Here is a 20,075-nt window from a genome sequence, read left to right as displayed (position 1 = left end):
ATGTATCTCCTATTTTTTTTTCCTTCTTTAAACCTATAATTTTCTTGCTAAAATCCAGAGAAAATTTCCATAGATTCGTTTCTTAGCGCTTACATGCTATCTGGAACCCATCATGTCCCACCATGGCGGCATTGCATTCAATGATATTTTTCGAGAAGTAGTCGACGGATCTATGGCATGCGTTGAGGACTTACTGAACCCAAACTTCTATGAAACTTCTCATGAACTTGGACTTTTAATTACCTGTCTAATCTTTGAAATGTCATTCAGTGATATTCTTCGGTCGGAATGGATTGCAGGGCATTTATCCAAATTTTCTGCATCATTCTGGCATCCAACAGCCCATTTGATTAGACTTGATTCATTCTAAGGTAAATCTACTAGGGGTTTAGAATTCGAATAGTAGACCAGGAAGCAAGAGTACCTGGCCCGATATTAAACAGTCCTTAGCCCATAGGCAGGCAAGACTGTGAAATGGCCCATTGCTTTCTTGGGCCAGGTTGCAATTTTTAGACAACCAAATATAAATTTTTTGAAAGTTTACAAAGGTAAAAATTAAAATAAAATTATAAAGTTTTATTTCTAATTAATTTAATATTAAATAATAAAATTCAACTAAACAAAAGACTCAAGTCAATCGGCATAACTCTCGACTTGGGTCATAGGACCATGATCATCACATAGAAAATAAATAATTTTATTTTTTAAATTTCAATTCTCAATCAACTCAATTTTAAGATAAAAATAAAAATAAAAAAATAACCAAAATCAATATGGGGTAACTTGTCGAACCTAGATAAAAAAATTAAGATAACTCTATAGAAAGCAGTTAAAAAAATTATAGATTTTAATTTCCAATCAACTCAAAGTTGAATTTTATCAACCCAAATAAAAATAAAAATAAAATGACTCGAGTCAACAAAGCTAACCCACAAAATTCACGATACAAGTTATGAGATTATAATAACTTTATATAAAGCAAATTAAAATAAATTATAAAGTTCTATACCCGTTAAAGCCAATATTAAAAAAATAAATTAAAAAAAAAACCTTAAAATTTGAAGTATTAAAATGAAAAAGAGCTTTACTTTTCACTTTTCATTGCTATAAAGATGAAAATCCATAATAATAGTGTCAACATCTGATGCGGGGACTCTTAAAAAATCTGGATTTGCTATAGAGACTGATGAAGGGCATGGATGAACTATATGCCTTTTAAATTGAAAAACTAGAAACACATAATAAAATTGAATACAAGAATAAAAGTAAAAATATATATGAAATTCTTAAACAAGAAAAAAAAACTTATATATATATATATATATATATTAAATAATATCTTTTTTACTTTAAATTAATATTTTTTTGTGTTTTCAGATCATTTTGATGCGTTGATATCAAAAATAATTTTTAAAAAATAAAAAAAAATAATTTTGATACATTTCCAGGTAAAAATCACTTAGAAAAATAACTGCAACCACACAACTACCAAACATTTTATACATGTTTTTTGCTGCACATAAACCTCAACCATATATAATTTTTACCAAACACGTATTTAAATCCAACTAACCATACTTTTTAAAACTTATTTTTTTTCAAACCACAACCATAAAAACTACTTAAAAAACAAACAAATGTCCTTTAAGTAAAACAAGAAGGCTTTATAAGAGAAGGGGTAGAATGAGTAAGAAAACACGTATGTAGTGGATATCTAGCCATACCAGTATAAGGTATCTTTGGCTTGAGGGAATTTGTCTGAGACCGTGTAATCATGCGGGGCTGTGCAGCAGGAGTGATTGTGGAAACATCACGAGAGGAAGAGCTAACAACAATGGTGGAATGGGGAGAGGCATCCCGTGGAGGTACTGGCACTGAAGCATCATCTGAGCATAACATAGTAGGATAAATATCCAAAGATGGATGATTTGTTGCAATGGCCTGATCATGCTGCACTAGTAGTTAGATTACGGGAATAGCAAATAGAAACTGGTAAGGATAAGATATATGGGGCAGGAGGAGTGGACATGTTCGACTCTTGCTCCTATGGAAACAAAGACTCATAAAAAATAACATGGCGAGAAACAAATATTTTACCCGTGGCCAAGTCAAGATATTTGTAGCCTTGGTTTGAGAGATTGTAACCAAGAAAAATACAAGTTTTAGAATGAAAAACAGTTTTGTGTTCATTGCAAGCATGTAAATTTGGCCAACAAGCACATCAAAAAACACGCAGGAATACGTAGTTTGGTTTTTAATGATATGCCAGTTCAAACGGGGATTTGTTGTTAAGAGCTTTGGAGGGAAGACGATTAATAATATATGTTGCAGTTCAAACGGGGATTTGTTGTTAAGAGCTTTGGAGGGAAGACGATTAATAATACATGTTGCAGTTAAAAAGGGATCTTTCCAATATATATGTTTTTGGTAATTTAGAATGAGCAAATAAAGCTAATCCCAGTTGAATAATTTGATGATGTAGATATTCAATAGAACCCATTTTTTCATGTGTGTAACAAGGACAAGTTAGATGATATTGAATTTCACAGGTTTTGAAATAAACATTTAAATTGTTTAAGAATATCATGATTTTCAATTTAAGAAAAAGTTAAAGAATTTAATCAGAGATGGTGTCTGGGTGTAGCCTTTGTGATCATCAAACATCATGTTGATGGGTCTTTTGACAAAGGGCTTGTAAACCCATTTGGTATTATTTTACCCAAGACAAGAGAAAAATAATTAGATAATAGTCTGGCAAGAAAACCTAGAGTGCAACTAGTGAAGAAGATGTCGATAGTCCTATTAATGGTGTTGATGAATTTGTAAGCTCATTTAGTATCCTTGTTCCTAAGGGGGAAAAAAAAAAAAACCATTCCTAGACAAAAGTTTGAGAACAAAAGCCGTCATTATTGATAAAGATGATCTCAAGATTCAAGACTGAAACTAGAAAGCCAATCATAAAATGCGAATAGTGAAGATGATCAAAGGATCAGGGAGTTAGATCGCCAAAGAAAAGAAAGAAGATTGAAAGTGTGCTAGCTTGGTTTGGATCCTGCATCCAATTTCTCTTATCAAATTGTTGGAGGTGGACAATATATGCATTTCGCTTTTTTTTTTTAAAGAAAAAAATTAACTTTCATTTATTATTTTTCATCCCAATCCTTACTTTTGGACCTATATAAATAAATTATTTGTATTTTAAGTTATATTCTATGCTAACTCATCAAAATCAGTTTGGTGATTTGTATGATAATAAATTTATACGTAAGAATACAAGTTAAATTTATTTCTCATGTTGTTTTAGTGATATTCATTAAAATAATAACTACAAGACAAGAAAAATAAGGGTAAAAGATTTCTAAGGGAGAAAATTATTGGACTCTATGCATTTCTCTTTCTTTCTTTTATTATTTTTCATCCCAATCCTTACTTTTGGACCTCTATAAATAATTTATTTAATATTTTTATAATTATATAATTAAATTGATTTTGAATTGATTTATTATGAGATACAAAATCTTTATATATTTTTTTCAACTCCTATGAAACACTCTCAACACTTCATTCCTAAAGATAATAAACAAAAAATGGCTGAACAAACATGATTCTAGTAATAAACAAAATGATGACAGGGAAGATTACAGACATTTCAACTGTAAATTGAGAAGAATAAAAAATAAATTACAACTCCTAGGTCTCTATCAACATGACTCAAAATACATTTAAACTTTTGTAGTGTGTGAAAGGTTCTAGACATTCTTCAAAAAGACTAGAAGGAAAGAAATTGCAAGTGCAGGTGGTATAATTAAGCCTTGAAAAATTTCTGAATTTAGTCACCATCTCATAGTAGCACAAGATTAAATTTCTGACCAAAAGCATAATTTCTGGCATTTATGGTGGTACACACGATTTAGACAAACAAAGTCAATCTTGTCTACCGAAAATTATGACTAGTAATCTACAGTTTGGCAGATAAAAATAAATGTCTCCCGATACTAATTGGCTTCAATCCTCCAAAGTTCTAACCTTTGCATTAATTACTCCAGATTACTTTAGAATGCATTTTACGTTGGAGAGAGAGTTTTTAAAGAAATGTTTGTTTTTGCAACGATTTTGCAAAATTTTGAGTTTTTTTATATCTTATTTAAATAAAAATAACGTAAGAATTTAAAAAAAAAACCAATTTTTTTTATATCTTATTAGTCTACTCTGGCGGCATTGCATTGACTGGCATACATCAAATAAAAGTCATGTCAGCCTTTAAAATGTTTCATATCTTAGAACAGGTAACATTCACACACACCACACATTTTCCATTCGACTGATCCCCAAACATAGATGCAAGCTACTTCACAGATACAAGAAAAACCCTTCACTGATATTTACACGTCTTTGTAAGAAAAACCCTTCACAGTTCACATGCCTTGCTACTTCTTTCCGTGATCACTCCTCTCCATGCTCTTCAACCAACGTTTCCAATTTGCTACCTAGGTTTCTAAACCGTGTCTTGGTATGGCTTCTGTATCCTTTGAGTCCCATTCCTCTTCTTCATCCTCTTCTAGACATGGATCGACCTACGATGTCTTTTTGAGTTTTAGAGGAGCAGATACTCGCAACAATTTTACAGATCATCTTTATGCTGCCTTAGACCAAGCAGGTATCTATACGTTTCGGGACGGTAATGAACTTCCTCCAGGACAGGAAATCTCCTCACAACTCAGTAGGGCAATCCGAGAATCAAGGATTTCTGTAGTGGTTTTCTCCAAAGGCTATGCTTCTTCTAGATGGTGTCTTGACGAACTCGTAAAGATTCTTGAGTGTAGGCATGCCATGGGGCAGCTTCTTGTTCCTATATTCTATGATATCGATCCGTCATATGTGCGAAAACAGAAATGGAATGTTGGTGAAGCTCTTAAGAGAAAAGAAGAAGACTTTGAGATTGAAATGGAGAGGTTGAAAAGGTGGAGAGAAGCTCTTGATGAGGCTGGAAATATATCTGGATGGATTCTGAAGGATATGGCAAACGGGTATGTCTTTCTCTCTGTCATCTAATTTCACTCTTCAATAGTGTAATTTTTAATCAAAACAATTCCTAAAACCAATTAGTAAAATCGAAGCAGCCATTGGAGTAGATGCCTAATTGCTTCGATTTAGCATAGCTATGACTAGCCTGATTTCACTCCCATTATATGTACAGACACACAGACACTTTAAAAAGCTTCTTTGCATATGGTTAGCTATCTCTTCCGAATATGACTTGATTTTGCAATGAACAGGTATGAATCGAAATTTATTCAAAAGATTGTTGAAGATTTGTTGCATAAATTAGGTCCCAAATGCTTAGACGTTGCCAAGTATCCTGTAGGTATTGAGTCTCGTGTTGATTATATTATTGACCTGCTAAGCATCCACTCAAATGATGTTCGAGTTGTGGGTGTGTATGGGATGCCAGGAATAGGTAAAACAACAATAGCGAAAGCTGTATTTAATCAACTATGTCATGGATTTGAGGGAAGCTCTTTTATTTCGAATGTCAAAGAAAAAACAGTAGAGCAATTACAAGAGCAGCTTCTTTGTGATATTTTGAAACCAAATACTTGGAAGATCGATAATGTTTCTAAAGGAGTCAATTTGATGAAAGATCGTTTTCGTAACAAAAGAGTTCTTGTTGTTCTTGATGATTTTGATCAACTTAAACAACTAGAAGCATTGGTGAGAGAGAGAAATTGTTTTGGTCCAGGAAGTAGAATAGTCATTACAACGAGAGATGAACATTTACTAACTCAAATTGAAGTGGATGGGAAATATCATGTTAAGGAATTGCATCAACATGAATCCCTTCAGCTTTTTAGTTTGCACGCCTTTAAGGACACCCATCCAGAGGAAGATTATGTGGAGCTATCGAATGCTATAGTTGACTATGCTGGAGGGGTTCCCTTAGCTCTTGAAGTTTTAGGTTCTTATTTGTTCAGAAGAAACATATCTGTATGGAAAAGTGCTATTAAGAAACTACGGAAAATTCCAAACAGACAAATTCAGAAAACACTTAGAATAAGTTTTGACACCTTGGATGATGACAAAGTGAAGGCCATGTTCCTCGATATTGCATGCTTTTTCATTGGTTGGGACAAAGAATATGTAGTAGAAATACTCGATGGTCGTGGCTTCTTTCCTGATATCGGCATTGATATTCTCATCCAAAGGTCCCTCTTGTCAATTAATGATGAAAATGAGTTAAACATGCATGACCTCATAAGAGACATGGGCAGGGAGATTGCTCGTGAAGTGTCATATGACCATCCTGGAAAACGCAACAGAATTTGGCTTCTTGAGGATGCCTTAGATGTCCTCAACAACCAGACGGTAAGAACTAAATTCTTATGGTCCTGGACCTCAAAACAATCTTATATACTATCAAATTTAATGTAAGCAGAACAAAAAAATACTTTTGTTATTTTTCTCGTAAGTGATAGTTTTCTACTTTTCTCCATTAATTTTCAGGGAACAGATGCTGTGGAGGGTCTCGCACTAGATGTTCGAGCATCAACAGTTGCATCTCTTAGCACAAAATCATTTACAAATATGAGACGTTTGAAATTACTCCAAATCAATGGAGCACATCTTGCCGGAAGCTACAAGCTTCTACCGAATGAGTTGATATGGCTTTGTTGGCTTGAATGCCCTATGAAATCTTTGCCATCTGATCTCCAGCTAAACAACCTGGTTGTTCTTGATTTGCAGCATAGTAACATCGAAGAACTTTGGAAGGGGACTAAGGTACGAAATTTCCAATTGGCTCCCAAATTTTCCATAATGAAATTTAATTTAGAGTTACATTTTTCACATGACTAACTTTCTCTCATTTTGTTAATTGTTTTGACAGATTCTCAATAAGCTTAAAATCCTCAATCTTAGCTATTCCAAGCTCCTTGTCAAAACACCAAACTTCCAAGGACTCCCTAGTTTGGAGATACTAAAACTTACAGCTTGCACGAGTTTGGCCAAGGTACATCCATCTATTGGGCATTTAAAAAGGCTTGTTTCGTTGAATTTGGAGGGATGTTGCAGGCTAAAAACTCTTCCAGAAAGCATTTGCAACTTGAAATCCATTGAAACTCTAAATATTAGTTTGTGCTCACAACTTGAGAAATTGCCAGAATTCTTGGGTGATATGGAATCCTTAACTGAGTTGTTAGCAAATGGAACTGCAATTAAGCAACTTCCCGCTTCAACTGGGTATTTGAAGAAGCTAACAAGGTTATCATTGGTTGGAGACAGCTACAAACATGATCTACAATCTAAATCATGGTTTTCTCGATTTTCTTCATGGCTTTCATGGCGAAGCTGTTCTACCTCCATAGCTATGCTACCAACTCCTTTAACTGGTTTGACCTCATTGAAAGAACTAGATATAAGTTATTGTGGTCTACATGAAGCTTCAAGCTCCATTGATATTGGGAGTTTGTCCTGTCTTGAAAAGCTGAATTTGTCAGGGAGCAAATTCTCCAACCTGCCTTCTAGTATTGGGCACCTTCTTAATCTTAAGGATTTGTGGGTTCGTAGATGCCCAAATCTATTCCTATCAACCTCAGAACTTCCATTAAGTTTGACGAGGTTGTATGCTTGTATTTGCTCGACAATGGAAAGAGTGCCAGTTCTGGGAGAAAAGAGACTCTTAGTTACTTCAGTTGGCTGCCTAAATTTAATAGAGTTTCGGCACATGGAACTTCTGGACACTAGCTCATCCATTCTGAACTTTGATGACTGCAACGATTTATCAAATAATTATAAGGAAACTCTTGTTCAGGTACTCTCTGTTTCTCCTTTTTTTCTCTCTTACTCTTGAACATACATAAATAGCATCTGAATTGTTAATTAATTAAAACAAAAAAAACTTACCTTATTTCCTTGAAAACAACAGGAATTGTTCAAAGGTGAAATGTGTGAGATTAGCTTTTCTGCCAGTGAGATACCAGAATGGTTCAGCCTTCGGGGAGAAGGATCTTCATTATCATTTCATTTACCTTCAGTTTTAGGTTCATATGGTAATCAACTCCAAGGGCTGCTTATTGGGGTTGTCTATGCCACCTCTTTAGAAGGGTCATTTGCTCCGTGTAGAACTCTTTTAAGAAATAAGAGCAACGGTAAGGTAATGTTTGAAAGGTCCAGCAGCATCAAATTTGACCCAAGTTCCACTAGGAATTCTTGGATTCTGAGTCTACCGTTGATTGGGGGGTATCGATGCGCAGTGAAAGGAGTGGAGGAATTGGAGCTGAATGTAGAAATAAGCTCCAGTGGAGTTGAACAGTGTGGGGTTCATCTGATAACAAAAAATAATGCTGTTTCAAATATTGGTAAGTTGGATCGTGACATTTACAGCCTTGCTCGAACAGATACAATGATAGTTCCATCTTACCATCATCAAGCCGTAGCGTCTTCATCTCCTAATGAATGGTTGGAAAGTTGTTTAACAAGGGAGTTGCAAAGATGGAAAATTTACTCCGCGATTAAGGTTTCATTTGGTATGGATTTTATATATTGATATAAGTTGTTTATTAATTTTTGAGTTTTGTTGATTTAAATGAAAACAATTCACAAAATTGAGTCGAAATTTCAATGGAATAAAAAGAAATTAATAGTTTAAGATTAGTAGTAGATAATCTTCTTGACTCGCCTTCTTATCATAACGCAGATACTAATCTAGTCTCTGAATATTTATTTGTACATGGTTATTGTTTCAAGGATATCCAATGAGCTATGTGTAAAAAGGATAAAATATGATAAAACCTAATTTTAGAGTAATTAAAAATCCTTCTTGGTCAACATAGTTTTTGAGCAAAAGACTAGTTATGTAATAAGAAAGATAAACATTATCTTATACATCTTACTTAAAGTAAGTTATGTTTTATATTTTAAATGTTAAATGTATTTATATGGTCTGCTTAAACTATTGTGATCCACTAAACAACATTCAAAGATTAGGTCTAATATTGGACCTCACCATCTCATAGTCATTTAGTGAATAATAAAGTTATATTAATTGACACTATTATCTCTGTTTAAATGCAAACACAACTCAAAAAAATAAACTCATAGTCCATCACATGTAATTCCAGAATATGAGTTATAAAGTTCAATTTAATGTACAAACACAAATTCATAGAGTGAGCTTATAAATGTTAGGGTTTAAGAACAAACAACTTCAACCTTCAATGGTGGATGAAATAAGCATAAAAACTGGTGGTTGCTAATAGAATCAGAAGTGAATCAAGACAGCATGTCAGCCTTGCACCTAGTATGCACAACCAAAGCTTCTAACTAGGGGTGATTATTTTCGGTTCGGTTTAGTTTTTATAAAAAAAAACAACCAAACCAATTTTTTTTTTTTAAAAAAGCAAAACCGGTTCAAACCGACCGTCTTCGGTTCGGTTTGATTTTTTTAGAACAAAAACCGGTTCGAACCGGTTTGGCTCGTTTTTTTTTCCGGTTTTTTTTGTTTGCGTTCGGTTCAGTTCGGTTTTTTCAGTTTCAGGCTTATAAAATCGAAACTGAACCCAACCGGTTGGTTTCTTCAAAATTCTAATCGGTTTAATCGTTTTTTTCATGGTTCGGTTTTTTCGGTTAGTGATTTTCTGTTTTTCTCGATTTAATCAATTTTTTAGTTTTTTTGCTCACCCCTACTTCTAATGCATTTCCACACCCATCGATAACGTCTAGGGACGTGTGTGTCACATGTGTATGGCGTCGCGATAATCATCTTGAATTAAGATTTTTAAGTTGTTAAAATAACAAAGAATTCTTGTCATTTTTATGGTTTAAAAAGTTTGGAGTTGTCACCTGTATTTTGATCACTAAAAACCTTAACTAGTCTATAAAGTCTTGATAAGAGTATTGGTTGTATGTAAGAAAGACAATATCACCCCTAATATACTCTACCTAATTTTGTTACCAATTTTAGGGCCCCACATAAACAAAAAAAATGAAGAAAAGAGAAAATATAAAAAAATTAAAAAAACAATGTTGGAGGAAAATAAAATAAAAATATAATTAAGAAGAATGTACCAGAATACCCAGGAAATCACTAAAGACTAGTTGAGAAAGATCAAAATATACAAGATTAAATATACAAGATTAGAAAATTTGACAGTGTATTTTCAACCAATAATGACCATATAGGCAAAGAAAATTCAATTTGCGAAGGGAAATTCAAAATTGAATTTTCAAGAACTCAATTGGAATTTTTCAAGGTTTAAATGAATTTATTTATGGCTTAATTGCAAGAAACTTTGATTCTTAAAGTCAATTTATACTTTAATTGAAAGAAATTAAAGTTTTGGGGTTGAATTGCAATTTTTAGTAGTTAATTTGGCCAAATCAAGGGTTTAATTGCATAAATATTAAAGTTTGATGGGCAATTAGAGACTTGATTGAAGAAATCTAATGTCAAGGACTAAATTGGAAAAGATGCGTGAATACAGGGGCTGAAATTTACCAAATCAAGGGCCAAATTGAAGAAATTGAAAGTTTGTTGGTCAATTGAGGTCCAAATTTTACATTAAAATATCTACTGACTAGTTTTGTAAGATTGGGCATATCTTTCAAACCATATATTGAAAAAAACTGGAATTTTACAGGAAATATTATATACATAAAAATATATTGTGGTAAATTTTTAAGTCAAATGGAATTAGGGAACATAATATTTTAGAGGGTCAAGTTAGTAAACTGATATTGTCAATTATGTCAAATAAGACCTTCGATTAAAGTTGGGCTACAAATTAGACATCTGAAGCTTTCCAACCATATATCGCAGGTCCACTAATTCATCCAGACGAGAGAGAATTTCATGTAAATTTGTCAAGAATTTGCGAAACATTAGAGATTTGGACTACATGGAGGAATTTTAACATGAAGCCTTTTTTATTATTCCATTTTATTTATTTATTTATTTATTTTTAAATAATTATTTTTAATTTGAATTTTTTTCTACTGTATTAGATATTGTTTAAGGGTTTATTTTATTATTAAATTTATGATAGTTAATTAATAGTTTAGATTCATTAGCTTGCAACCCAAAAGGAGTCTTTTAGAACTTATTGTGATGGGAGCAACCAAGTTATCATCAGGTTTACGTGTAGGCCTTAAAAGCTAGTTCTGGGTTGAATGACATTCCTGCATTTCTAGGTAGATTATAGACAATGTTCTTCGTATAAACATTGTGGTAGCTACTTGATTTTGACCATTTTTACTTTGTTTATTTGCATCAACATCTTCACATGAGTTCGTGAATCAATAATTTAGGGTCATTTCACATCAATAGTCATGATTTCTTAGTTTTAATCATAGGGTTTTGCTTTTGAACCAAAACCTATTTTGATCAAATTGTGATTATTGATTTATAATCGATAATGTTTCATACTTAATTATTGTTTAGTGATTGATTTCCATCATGCCTATATCCTAAGGTTTGTTCATGTCTAATATGGATTTTAAATCATGTTTGCTAGACTTGTTCTTTGTGTTTTTGAGTTGTCTGGGTTTTGATTAATTTTTAACAAAAAAATTCATGTTTGTGTTTTTTGCAAGTTTAATTTGTTTTAGGTTTTAATTTAGGGTTTGGTTTGTTTTTCGGGTCAAACCAACAAATTTTTTGTTCGGTTTATGGTCAAACTAAATATTTCAAGTCAAGCTAATTGAGTCAAATTCAGGTTAGATGGGTAAGGCCTTGTGTGGGTTAAACAAAAGGTTTCCTTGTATATGAGCAAAAATCCTAAAACAATTATGGGAGCATTTCTTAAAATCAAAAGAATTCAAAAAATGTTTTTGAATGTTTAAAAATATAGAAAGTATTTTATGAATTTTACAACCGGATTGTAAATTCTAAAGGATTTTGACCTACATTTTAAAAATAATATAAACTTATTTTTTTGTAAGAAAATATATTGTTCACTTTTAATATAAAGATAACAAACCTACAAAAGAGTTAATATCCAAAATATTAGTAAGAATAATAATTTATTATGATTCACTTTTGATATAAGGATAAAAAAACTTGTATGAGGGTCAATATCCAAAATATTATTGAGAGTAATACAACTCATTCACTTCTAATATAAGTGTCGCACCTGATATCACTGCAGTCTTAAAAAAAATCAATGAAAAGAATAGATTTCTAACATCTCGTTCTTTGATAGGGAAAGATCTTGTTTAAGGAGTCGTCATCTAGTATTATGGTCACTAGGAACCCTAAATGGTCAACACAGATTTTATGGTACGAGACTGATTACGCAAAAGAGAAGATATTATCATCCCTTAAGCGTCCTATTTAAGGTAGGTTGCATTGCTAGTTTTTAAGATTGTTAAGGGTTTGTTATACTATGCTACCGATGGTCTGCTTGTAATATTCCTGACTCTGGCGTCAATAAATATTCAATTATGGATACTTCTAACTCTAGCATTGGTAAATATTACACAACCAAAAAAACGTATGGTATTCCTGACTATAGGGTCAGTGAATAAACCAGTAAAATGAGTTTAAATCAATGCATACATATTTTTTTAAAAAAGAGAAAAATATATCTAATACTAGATTTGTATTTCACAGTAAAAATCTACATATCAATTATACAGTAAAATACCTAAAAAAATGTGAGGGACTTACAAATAAATTCAAAAAGATCTACAAATTTTTTTGAAATTTTCTGATATGATAAAAAGACTTGTTTAGCTAAATATCAAAACAAAAAAAAAAAAAAAAGGGATCGATACAAAGGTGTGTTTTGCTAAACATACTCTTGGATCAAAATAAATTAGGCTGGCTGGCCTGAGGCCAGGCTCCAATTGGTTATTTTTATATATATATATATATATATATATATATATATATATATATATATATATATTTTGATTGGGTTTAGCACAGCCCGTAAAAGCTGGGCTAGACCCAACCCGTTTCGATCATTTGTCCAAGCAAGTGATCTAGTTGGGCAGCAGGCGCGCGTGAAATGTTCAACGCACGCTTGCTACAGGAGATGGTGAATTAAAATTCAAGGCAACAGTAAGAAATGAATTAGATTCGAAGAGCGGGGGAAAAGATGAAGAGAGACTTACCTGGTAGTTCTGGAGATGCAGACGTGATGGCGGATTGGTCGGCTGCTTCTGTTTTCTCTTCTTTTTCTACTTTCCCTTAGTCTCTTCTATGATCTTCCCCTGTGCGTTTGTCTGGCTGCTCACCTTTTTCTCTTTCTTTCGTTCTCTGTTCCCTCTCTGTCTTCTGTCTCTGGTGCTGGAGATGGCAAAGACAATGATCACTCTTTCCTTCTCTTTCTGTTTTCTTTGTTCGTCCTTTTTATATGCTCCCTCTGCGTTGTTCCTCAGTATTACCTTCGTTCCTCCCCTGCTTTTCTGGTTCGTTCCCTGTCCCCCCCAGTTTCTCCTCAGTTCGTCCTCCCGTTCCCCTCTTTCTTTTTTTTTCCGTCCCCCTGTGTTGTGTCCTCTCTCCGTTTGCTCGTCTTCTATCCTCTGGTTCTCCGGTCTGTGTTCTCTGATTGTTTTTCGTCTCCTCCTCCTTTGTCATGGCCTTTCTCTGGCTTTTATAGTCAGAGAATGCCATGCGGTCCCCTCCAGATAATAAGGCGACCTTGCATGGACTTTAATGCAGGCGTAACGGTCGGCGACTCTTCGTGGACGTTTAGCAGGCGTGGCGCGGCGTTTCTTTCCCCTGGTTTGGCGAGGTGAAGAAACGAACTTGGAAACGGCGCCGTTCTTGGGATGGGAATGGCCATTTTCGATTTGGTCATTAAATGTTTGAAATATTTGTAATCAAGCCCCCTGGATAAACTGTAATTGGACCCCTTCATTTCATCGTAATTCACAAAATGGTCCTCGGATTTTAATTGCTTGCAATTGTAACCCGAATCAGCCATAAACTTTGGTATTTTTTCAATTAAGCCCCTGGTTTGATTAATTAAATTTCAAGTAAGTCCCCATACTTATCAATTCTTTAATTAAGCTCTTGATTTGATTAATTAAACTACTCCAAAGTTTAATTAAGTCTCAAACTTTCAATTTATATTGTCTTGATTCAAATTTCAATTTATTCTTCATTCATTTCATTCGTTTTTTTTCCTTCTTCTTTTTCATTTCATTCTTTTTTTCATCACTTATTTTATTATTTTTTCTATTACTTTTTATAAAAAAATAAAATAACAATAAAATAAGATAAGATAAAAAATAAAAAGAGTCAAATTTTAGTTTATGATAATAAGGATAAAAATTGATAGGAGTTTTATCTAAAATATTTATTGGAATGATACTGTAGTTAAAAATTTCAAATTTGTCTAGAAAGAATCCTCAATGATAATTAAGGATATTTCAACATGTGTCCCATAACAATTAAAATAATCATCAAATCTCTTTTGATTTTATTGATATTTTATATTTGGACCTTTGAAATACTTATTATTTAATATTATTTATGAATTTGATAAATTTGGTTGGAATGATAATCAATGACACTAGTGATAATAATAATAATAATAATAATAATAATAATAATAATAATAGGTGAAGAAAATTATATGTTCCTAATTAAAATACTTCTATACTGAAAAGAAATACATATTAAAAATATGATATTGTGCCGGATGCACATCTACTCACTATATAATGACAATTTTCCAGGGTTATTGCTTCCGCTAAGAAAATCTGGCGACTGGGGACTCTACCAAGATGAGTTAATGTTTGTTCGCACACCAATTCAAGAGTTTTCAGTGTAGGGAACGGAAGCAATAGCTTCAGTCTATGTATATGATTCTAACTTTCATATTCAATATATGCACAGGCCACAATAGAAGGAAGAATTGAAATCAGAGAATCATGATTTTATTAATTAATTTATTTTGCTTTATGATAGATTTTAAACCAAAATGCTAGTAACAGAAAAGGCAAGGGCCAAGATAACAATAAATTATTTGCGAGAGATGGAGGGAAGAAATTTGGAAATCTTGCACATATTTGTCTATGTTCTCGTACATTTTTTATAGTAGAAAAGTCTGTGTTGAAATATTTTGGGTCAGATAATATCTTCAAATCTTCAGAAAAGTCTGTTTCTTAGAATGGCGGTGAGGCAATAAATCTCCAAGCTTCGTGGAGGGGACCATTTTATGGATCTGGGTGGGTGTAGTCCATGGGTTAATGGGTAGGTGCAAGTCTTGGTTTTATTTTAGGCAATTCTCGAATTAAATATTAAAAAAAATTAGGAATCGGGATTTTTTTTATATTTTTAAAAATTAGAAAACTTAGTTATTTTTTCTTTTCTTTTCAAAAATATAAAAGATTGATTATCAAAATATTTTAAATGATAAGGGATGTTTTCTAGCCGGTTTATGTATTAAAAAAGACCAAGTTTTCTTTCTAGTTGATTTTAAAAACACATCCCATGTTAGGATGTTATATCTAGAATAAATTTTCATGAATATTAACAATCAAAAATCGATTCAAATTATAAATTCTTAAATTTAAATATAAAATTTGTATTTTTTATGTGAAAATCGCCACGAAAACAGCTCATGATAATATAGTATACGTGTAATCTGGCTTCGAATGATACATGGTGAATAAAAAAATCGAGGAGAGAAAGAAAACTGACCATACACCAACCAGGTGAGGAAGGTGGTGGCGCGCCTTCCCCTTATCTTAACCAAATGTCAATCCGAGAGGCATCCTTGGCATGAAAGGGGAGAAGAAAGACAGAAAAAGGGCTGTTGCACACACAAATTGACCGGGTGAATTATTCGATCAACATCGCCATCAAAGACTACCTACTAGGGCTAGGGGACAACGAGTCCCAACAGCAGAATTTGATCCTTCTTTTTTTCAATGTTTCGTGTATTGATTAGTTGTCGAGGCTCGTTCCACGGGTGTAGGAGTACTTAGTACTTACTACTTACCAGCTCCGGAGCCAATATTTGAATGGCAACGATGACTGTAAGATGAGTTACATGTGAGAAGTTGGATTCAGACTTTCCAATTTCACATCCAGGAGTCGGTCAAATAATCTCTTCCATCATCTTTTTTTTATATAGTAAATGAGAGAATACAAGGGGAATAGAAAGAAAGAAAGAATACAAGGGGAATAGAAAAGAAAAAGACCCATTCTACGATTATTACCACCGGGCCGGTCAATGGTTTAGTTTAGCAATGTGACTTTCAAGGAAAGATGAAATTGCTACTATCATTCGTCACTTTCTCAGAAAATGCTATGGCTATTGTCGATACACGACGTCGGGCGACGGCTCCCGTTTTTTTTGTTTATTTAATAAAAAGGGTTTTTTTTCTCAATTGGGGGAAACAAAGATTTTATTGGAGTCGCCATCTAGTAATTTGAGGGAACTAGAAATCCCAAATTAGACACTGGTCCCAGAGATTCGGGTACGGGGTTAGTTATGATTAAGGGAAGGTAGACACCACCCTTAAAACATCCTTTCAAAAGAAAAGGTTACCCTTACTTGTGTGTTTTTTATTTGATTCAAATGCGATTATATTTTGGGCTTATTTGTAAATTTTTTTAATGATTAACGTCGGTCCCTAAAAATAGGAGACACGTTAAAAATGACATCAGTCCCTAAAAATTAGGAGACTCGTCTGAGTTACCAAAAGAAATAATGGATATAATCCATTATATTTTGGGTTTATTGGTAATTTGTTTTTTTTCAAATGGTTAACGTCGGTCCCTAAAAATAGGAGACGCGTTAAAAATGACATCAGTCCCTAAAAATTAGGAGACTTATCTAAAATATGACGTTTCAACCCTAAAAAGGAGAATTACGTCTGGGTTACCAAAAGAAATAATGGACATAATCCATATTTGGTATTTACATTTTTGACATCGGTCCTTTTAAAAAAAAGAGACGTGTCGACTTTGGTTTTTGTATTTTTTACAACATGCAAGAAAATTTACAAGCATTTATATATAAAAAATATCAAAAATACCAGTAGAAACCCCAAAAAATTACCTGAGTGCCACTGTATAGGCAAAATAATGAAATACCCTTGGATTTCTCCAAAATTTACAAAAATGCCACTGGCGGCGCGTGTGGCCCACGCGCGGTTACTGTTGGAGGCGGTGAAATTTTCTGGCGAGATTTCCGGCCACAAAATGGTTGCTTTTGGTAGATCTGAGGGCGAGGATTCTGATGGCGGTGGTCTCGACGGACGTTGATGGCTGAAGAGGGAGAATCGTCGGTTTGAAGCGTCGGTGGACGACGACGATCGTGGTCTTTTTCCAGCCAGATGAGGCGGAGAAAACGATGACAACCACCGGGGTTTTTCTTTACAGCAGGGGAAAAACCTTTCTGTGGTGGTGCGGAGGCTGGAGACGGCCGGAAAGTGGAGATCGGATGAGAGAGAGAGCGTCGCCGACGAGAGGAGAGAGAGAGTCCGAGATTATGCTACGGTATGAATGCGTGTATGGTACACCGGTACCGATGAACACTGTGCACCGTTGGATCTCGGATGAAACGATCGGATGGCTGTGATTGGCTAGATCTGCAGGTTGATCGACGGTCTGGATGAGCGGAGCTTTGATCTGGTGTGGCGCGGTGCACCGAAAGCTCGGTACACCGGATGACGTGGCGCAACTGGATCAAATCTTGGAATATTTCAAGGGCTGAGATGTGTCGGGATATATTTGGTATTTTTCATATTGTTTTTAATAAAAATCAATATCTTACTCGCATGAATAAATAGTAAAAAAAACGTGAATAGTATTTGCAATTCTTTTCTTTCTTTTTTTCTTTCTCCTCCTCCTTTTTTTTTCTGGCGCACTATCACTTGCTATTTATAGCCAATGACAGGGCCTCCAAATCACCACCGATTTGCTTTGAAGAAAAAATGGATCACCTGCTTTCGGTGCACCTGCTCCTTTGACAAATTTTTATTTTTATTTTTTATTATGTATAATAATATATATTTATATAGGTAAAATTAAAAACTCAATTCAGTATTAGAAAAACCTCGTTTCAACCGCTAAAAATTAATTTTAATGACCGAAAATAATAGTTTTGACCCAAAATGACCTGAAACTCATTTTTTACCCCGGTCGACATGGTTGGACCCGTATTGACTCGGTGGACTCGGTTTTGACCCGAAAACGGCCTGAAACTCATTTTTTACCCTGGTCGACATGGTTTGACCCGTATTGACTCGGTGGGCTCGGTTTTGACCGAAAATGACGGTTTTGACCCGAAACGGCTTGAAACTCATTTTTTACCCTGGTCGACATGTTTTGACCCGTATTGACTCGGTGGACTCGGTTTTGACCGAAAATGACGGTTTTGACCCGAAAACTCATTTTTTACTTGGCCGACATGGTTTGACCTGTATTGACCCGGTGGAATTGGTTCTTATGGAAAGATGCGGTTGACTCGAGAAAAATATATTTTTGAATTTTCCTTTTTCTTAATTTTTTTGGATTTTTATAAATAATAATAGAAATAAAATAACATTCAAGAAAATCTTGGTGAATCCAAAATTGGGTTACAACAGCTATTAGTCAATGCAAGACGTAAAATTCATGGACAACAAACTATCATACAGCATAATAGCTCTTTATTTGTGTGCAAATCCAGATGTAAAGGATGAAGACAGGTTCAGCGTAACTTCCTTTCTTCTATCAAAAGGTTTATCTGAAATACATAAGATTATTCTGACACAGCTATGTTCCCAACATATACCATAGGCAAGTATAAGAATTGCAGGACTTTCAATTTTTTTTTTATTAACGTGGATATCCGGACCAGCTTGTATGTACCTCGATTAATTCTACGGTTTCTGAAATTAACGACCATGTAAGTTTCCAGTAATACTGAGGTCCATAAATTTACTCTAAAATTTCCAAGATTTCATATAATAAAAGAAAAGATGAGTTGAAGTCTTCAAGTGAGCATCGGAAAAAAAAACAAGAAGAATTCTTATAAACAAGCAAGTATAGTTTTTACAAACCAACATATATCTTTACTACAGATGATATCATGTAGTAGAAGCCATACAAGACTTTAATCTTTGAAGGAACAAGACCATTGCAGTAATTAAACTTCAATTTAATTATTAAATTGTTGTATAATTAATGGATATACTTTAAGAATATTTATGTGTTATAAAACTTTTTTGGTTGTTGTTATTATGAAATATCTATAATTAATAATATTTTAGTCAATGTATGGTTACCTAATTTTATTAACATTATTTATTCAATTAGGAGTCTTAAAATAATGTTGTTGTTATATAATATATGATGGTTCAGTTATATTTCTTTACAATTCTTACTTGATGAGTAATATTTAGAATGTAATTAATTTTTTACTTTCATTTTGCACGTGTAACTGGTGCAAATGCTTTACGGTGAATTTTAAGATGTGCGTGCCCACATCAGAACTACAAAATTTTAAAATACTCGTGATAAAAAATCTTAGGAGCCATACTCTTAATTAAAAAAATATGAACTTTACGTGGAGTAATATTTTAATTCGCAGTAATTAAAAAAATCAGCATAGTAGTTTTTATCTTAAATGAAAAATATTAAATTAAATTAACAAAAAACTAAGTCTCCTGGCACTTTCACTATAGTGTTTTTATCTCATTAATTCTCACCAAAAAATGCAGTTCTCACAAATAAGGCGCCTTGGCAGCAGCAATAATAAGGTCTTTTTGTCTCTTTTTGCACAATATAATAATTAAATTACCTTTCAAGTAAAAAAATATAAACTACGGGTAGTTTTGGCTTTTTAATTCTTGGTAGCATATTAAAATGAATACATTGCCTTTAAATTAAAACTTTCATAGCTTGTCGTCCGGGGTTTTAGTTTCTTCATAATGATTTTTTTGGTATTAACAAGTTGTGTTAAAAAAACTTTGATATTTTAAATTATATAAAATATTATTTAATATTAAAAATTTGTTGGTATGTTTTTTTTATCTGGCCATGAGTACTGGGTTCATCCGTGCAATTTGAACGACACTTGCGATGTTTTTTTGGTGGCAAAACACCGACTTTCATGGTGGCCTTTTAATCTTTC

The 20,075-nt window shown here is 33.3% G+C and overlaps 1 protein-coding gene across 2 annotated transcripts; it reads left to right on the top strand.

The window, feature by feature from the left end:
* The first annotated feature begins 4,300 nt into the window (after positions 1-4,300).
* On the top strand, positions 4,301-8,660 carry LOC18107951 (disease resistance protein RUN1). 2 transcript variants are annotated; one of them, XM_024591898.2, is made up of 5 exons: positions 4,301-5,027; positions 5,277-6,363; positions 6,502-6,777; positions 6,884-7,807; positions 7,922-8,660. In XM_024591898.2, exons 1-5 carry the CDS (start codon positions 4,513-4,515, stop codon positions 8,540-8,542), a joined length of 3,423 nt encoding a protein of 1,140 aa, XP_024447666.1. In that variant the 5' UTR covers positions 4,301-4,512; the 3' UTR covers positions 8,543-8,660. The 2 variants fall into 2 exon arrangements, with proteins under 2 accessions (XP_024447666.1, XP_024447668.1); XM_024591900.2 differs by lacking the exon at positions 7,922-8,660 and having other exon boundaries at positions 6,884-7,006; positions 7,158-7,325.
* The last annotated feature ends 11,415 nt before the right edge of the window (positions 8,661-20,075 follow it).

Source organism: Populus trichocarpa, chromosome 19, assembly GCF_000002775.5.
Source record: "Populus trichocarpa isolate Nisqually-1 chromosome 19, P.trichocarpa_v4.1, whole genome shotgun sequence".
Classification (NCBI taxonomy): Eukaryota; Viridiplantae; Streptophyta; class Magnoliopsida; order Malpighiales; family Salicaceae; genus Populus; species Populus trichocarpa.
Note: the sequence above shows the minus strand (reverse complement) of the source record. Positions and strands in the feature narration are given on the sequence as shown.

Coding starts and splice junctions, on each gene's coding strand:
- LOC18107951 (XM_024591898.2), top strand. CDS start 4,513: ATGGCTTCTGTATCCTTTGAGTCCCATTCCTCTTCTTCATCCTCTTCT. Junction 6,364..6,501: donor ATGTCCTCAACAACCAGACG/GTAAGAACTAAA, acceptor ATTAATTTTCAG/GGAACAGATGCTGTGGAGGG. Junction 6,778..6,883: donor AACTTTGGAAGGGGACTAAG/GTACGAAATTTC, acceptor TTGTTTTGACAG/ATTCTCAATAAGCTTAAAAT.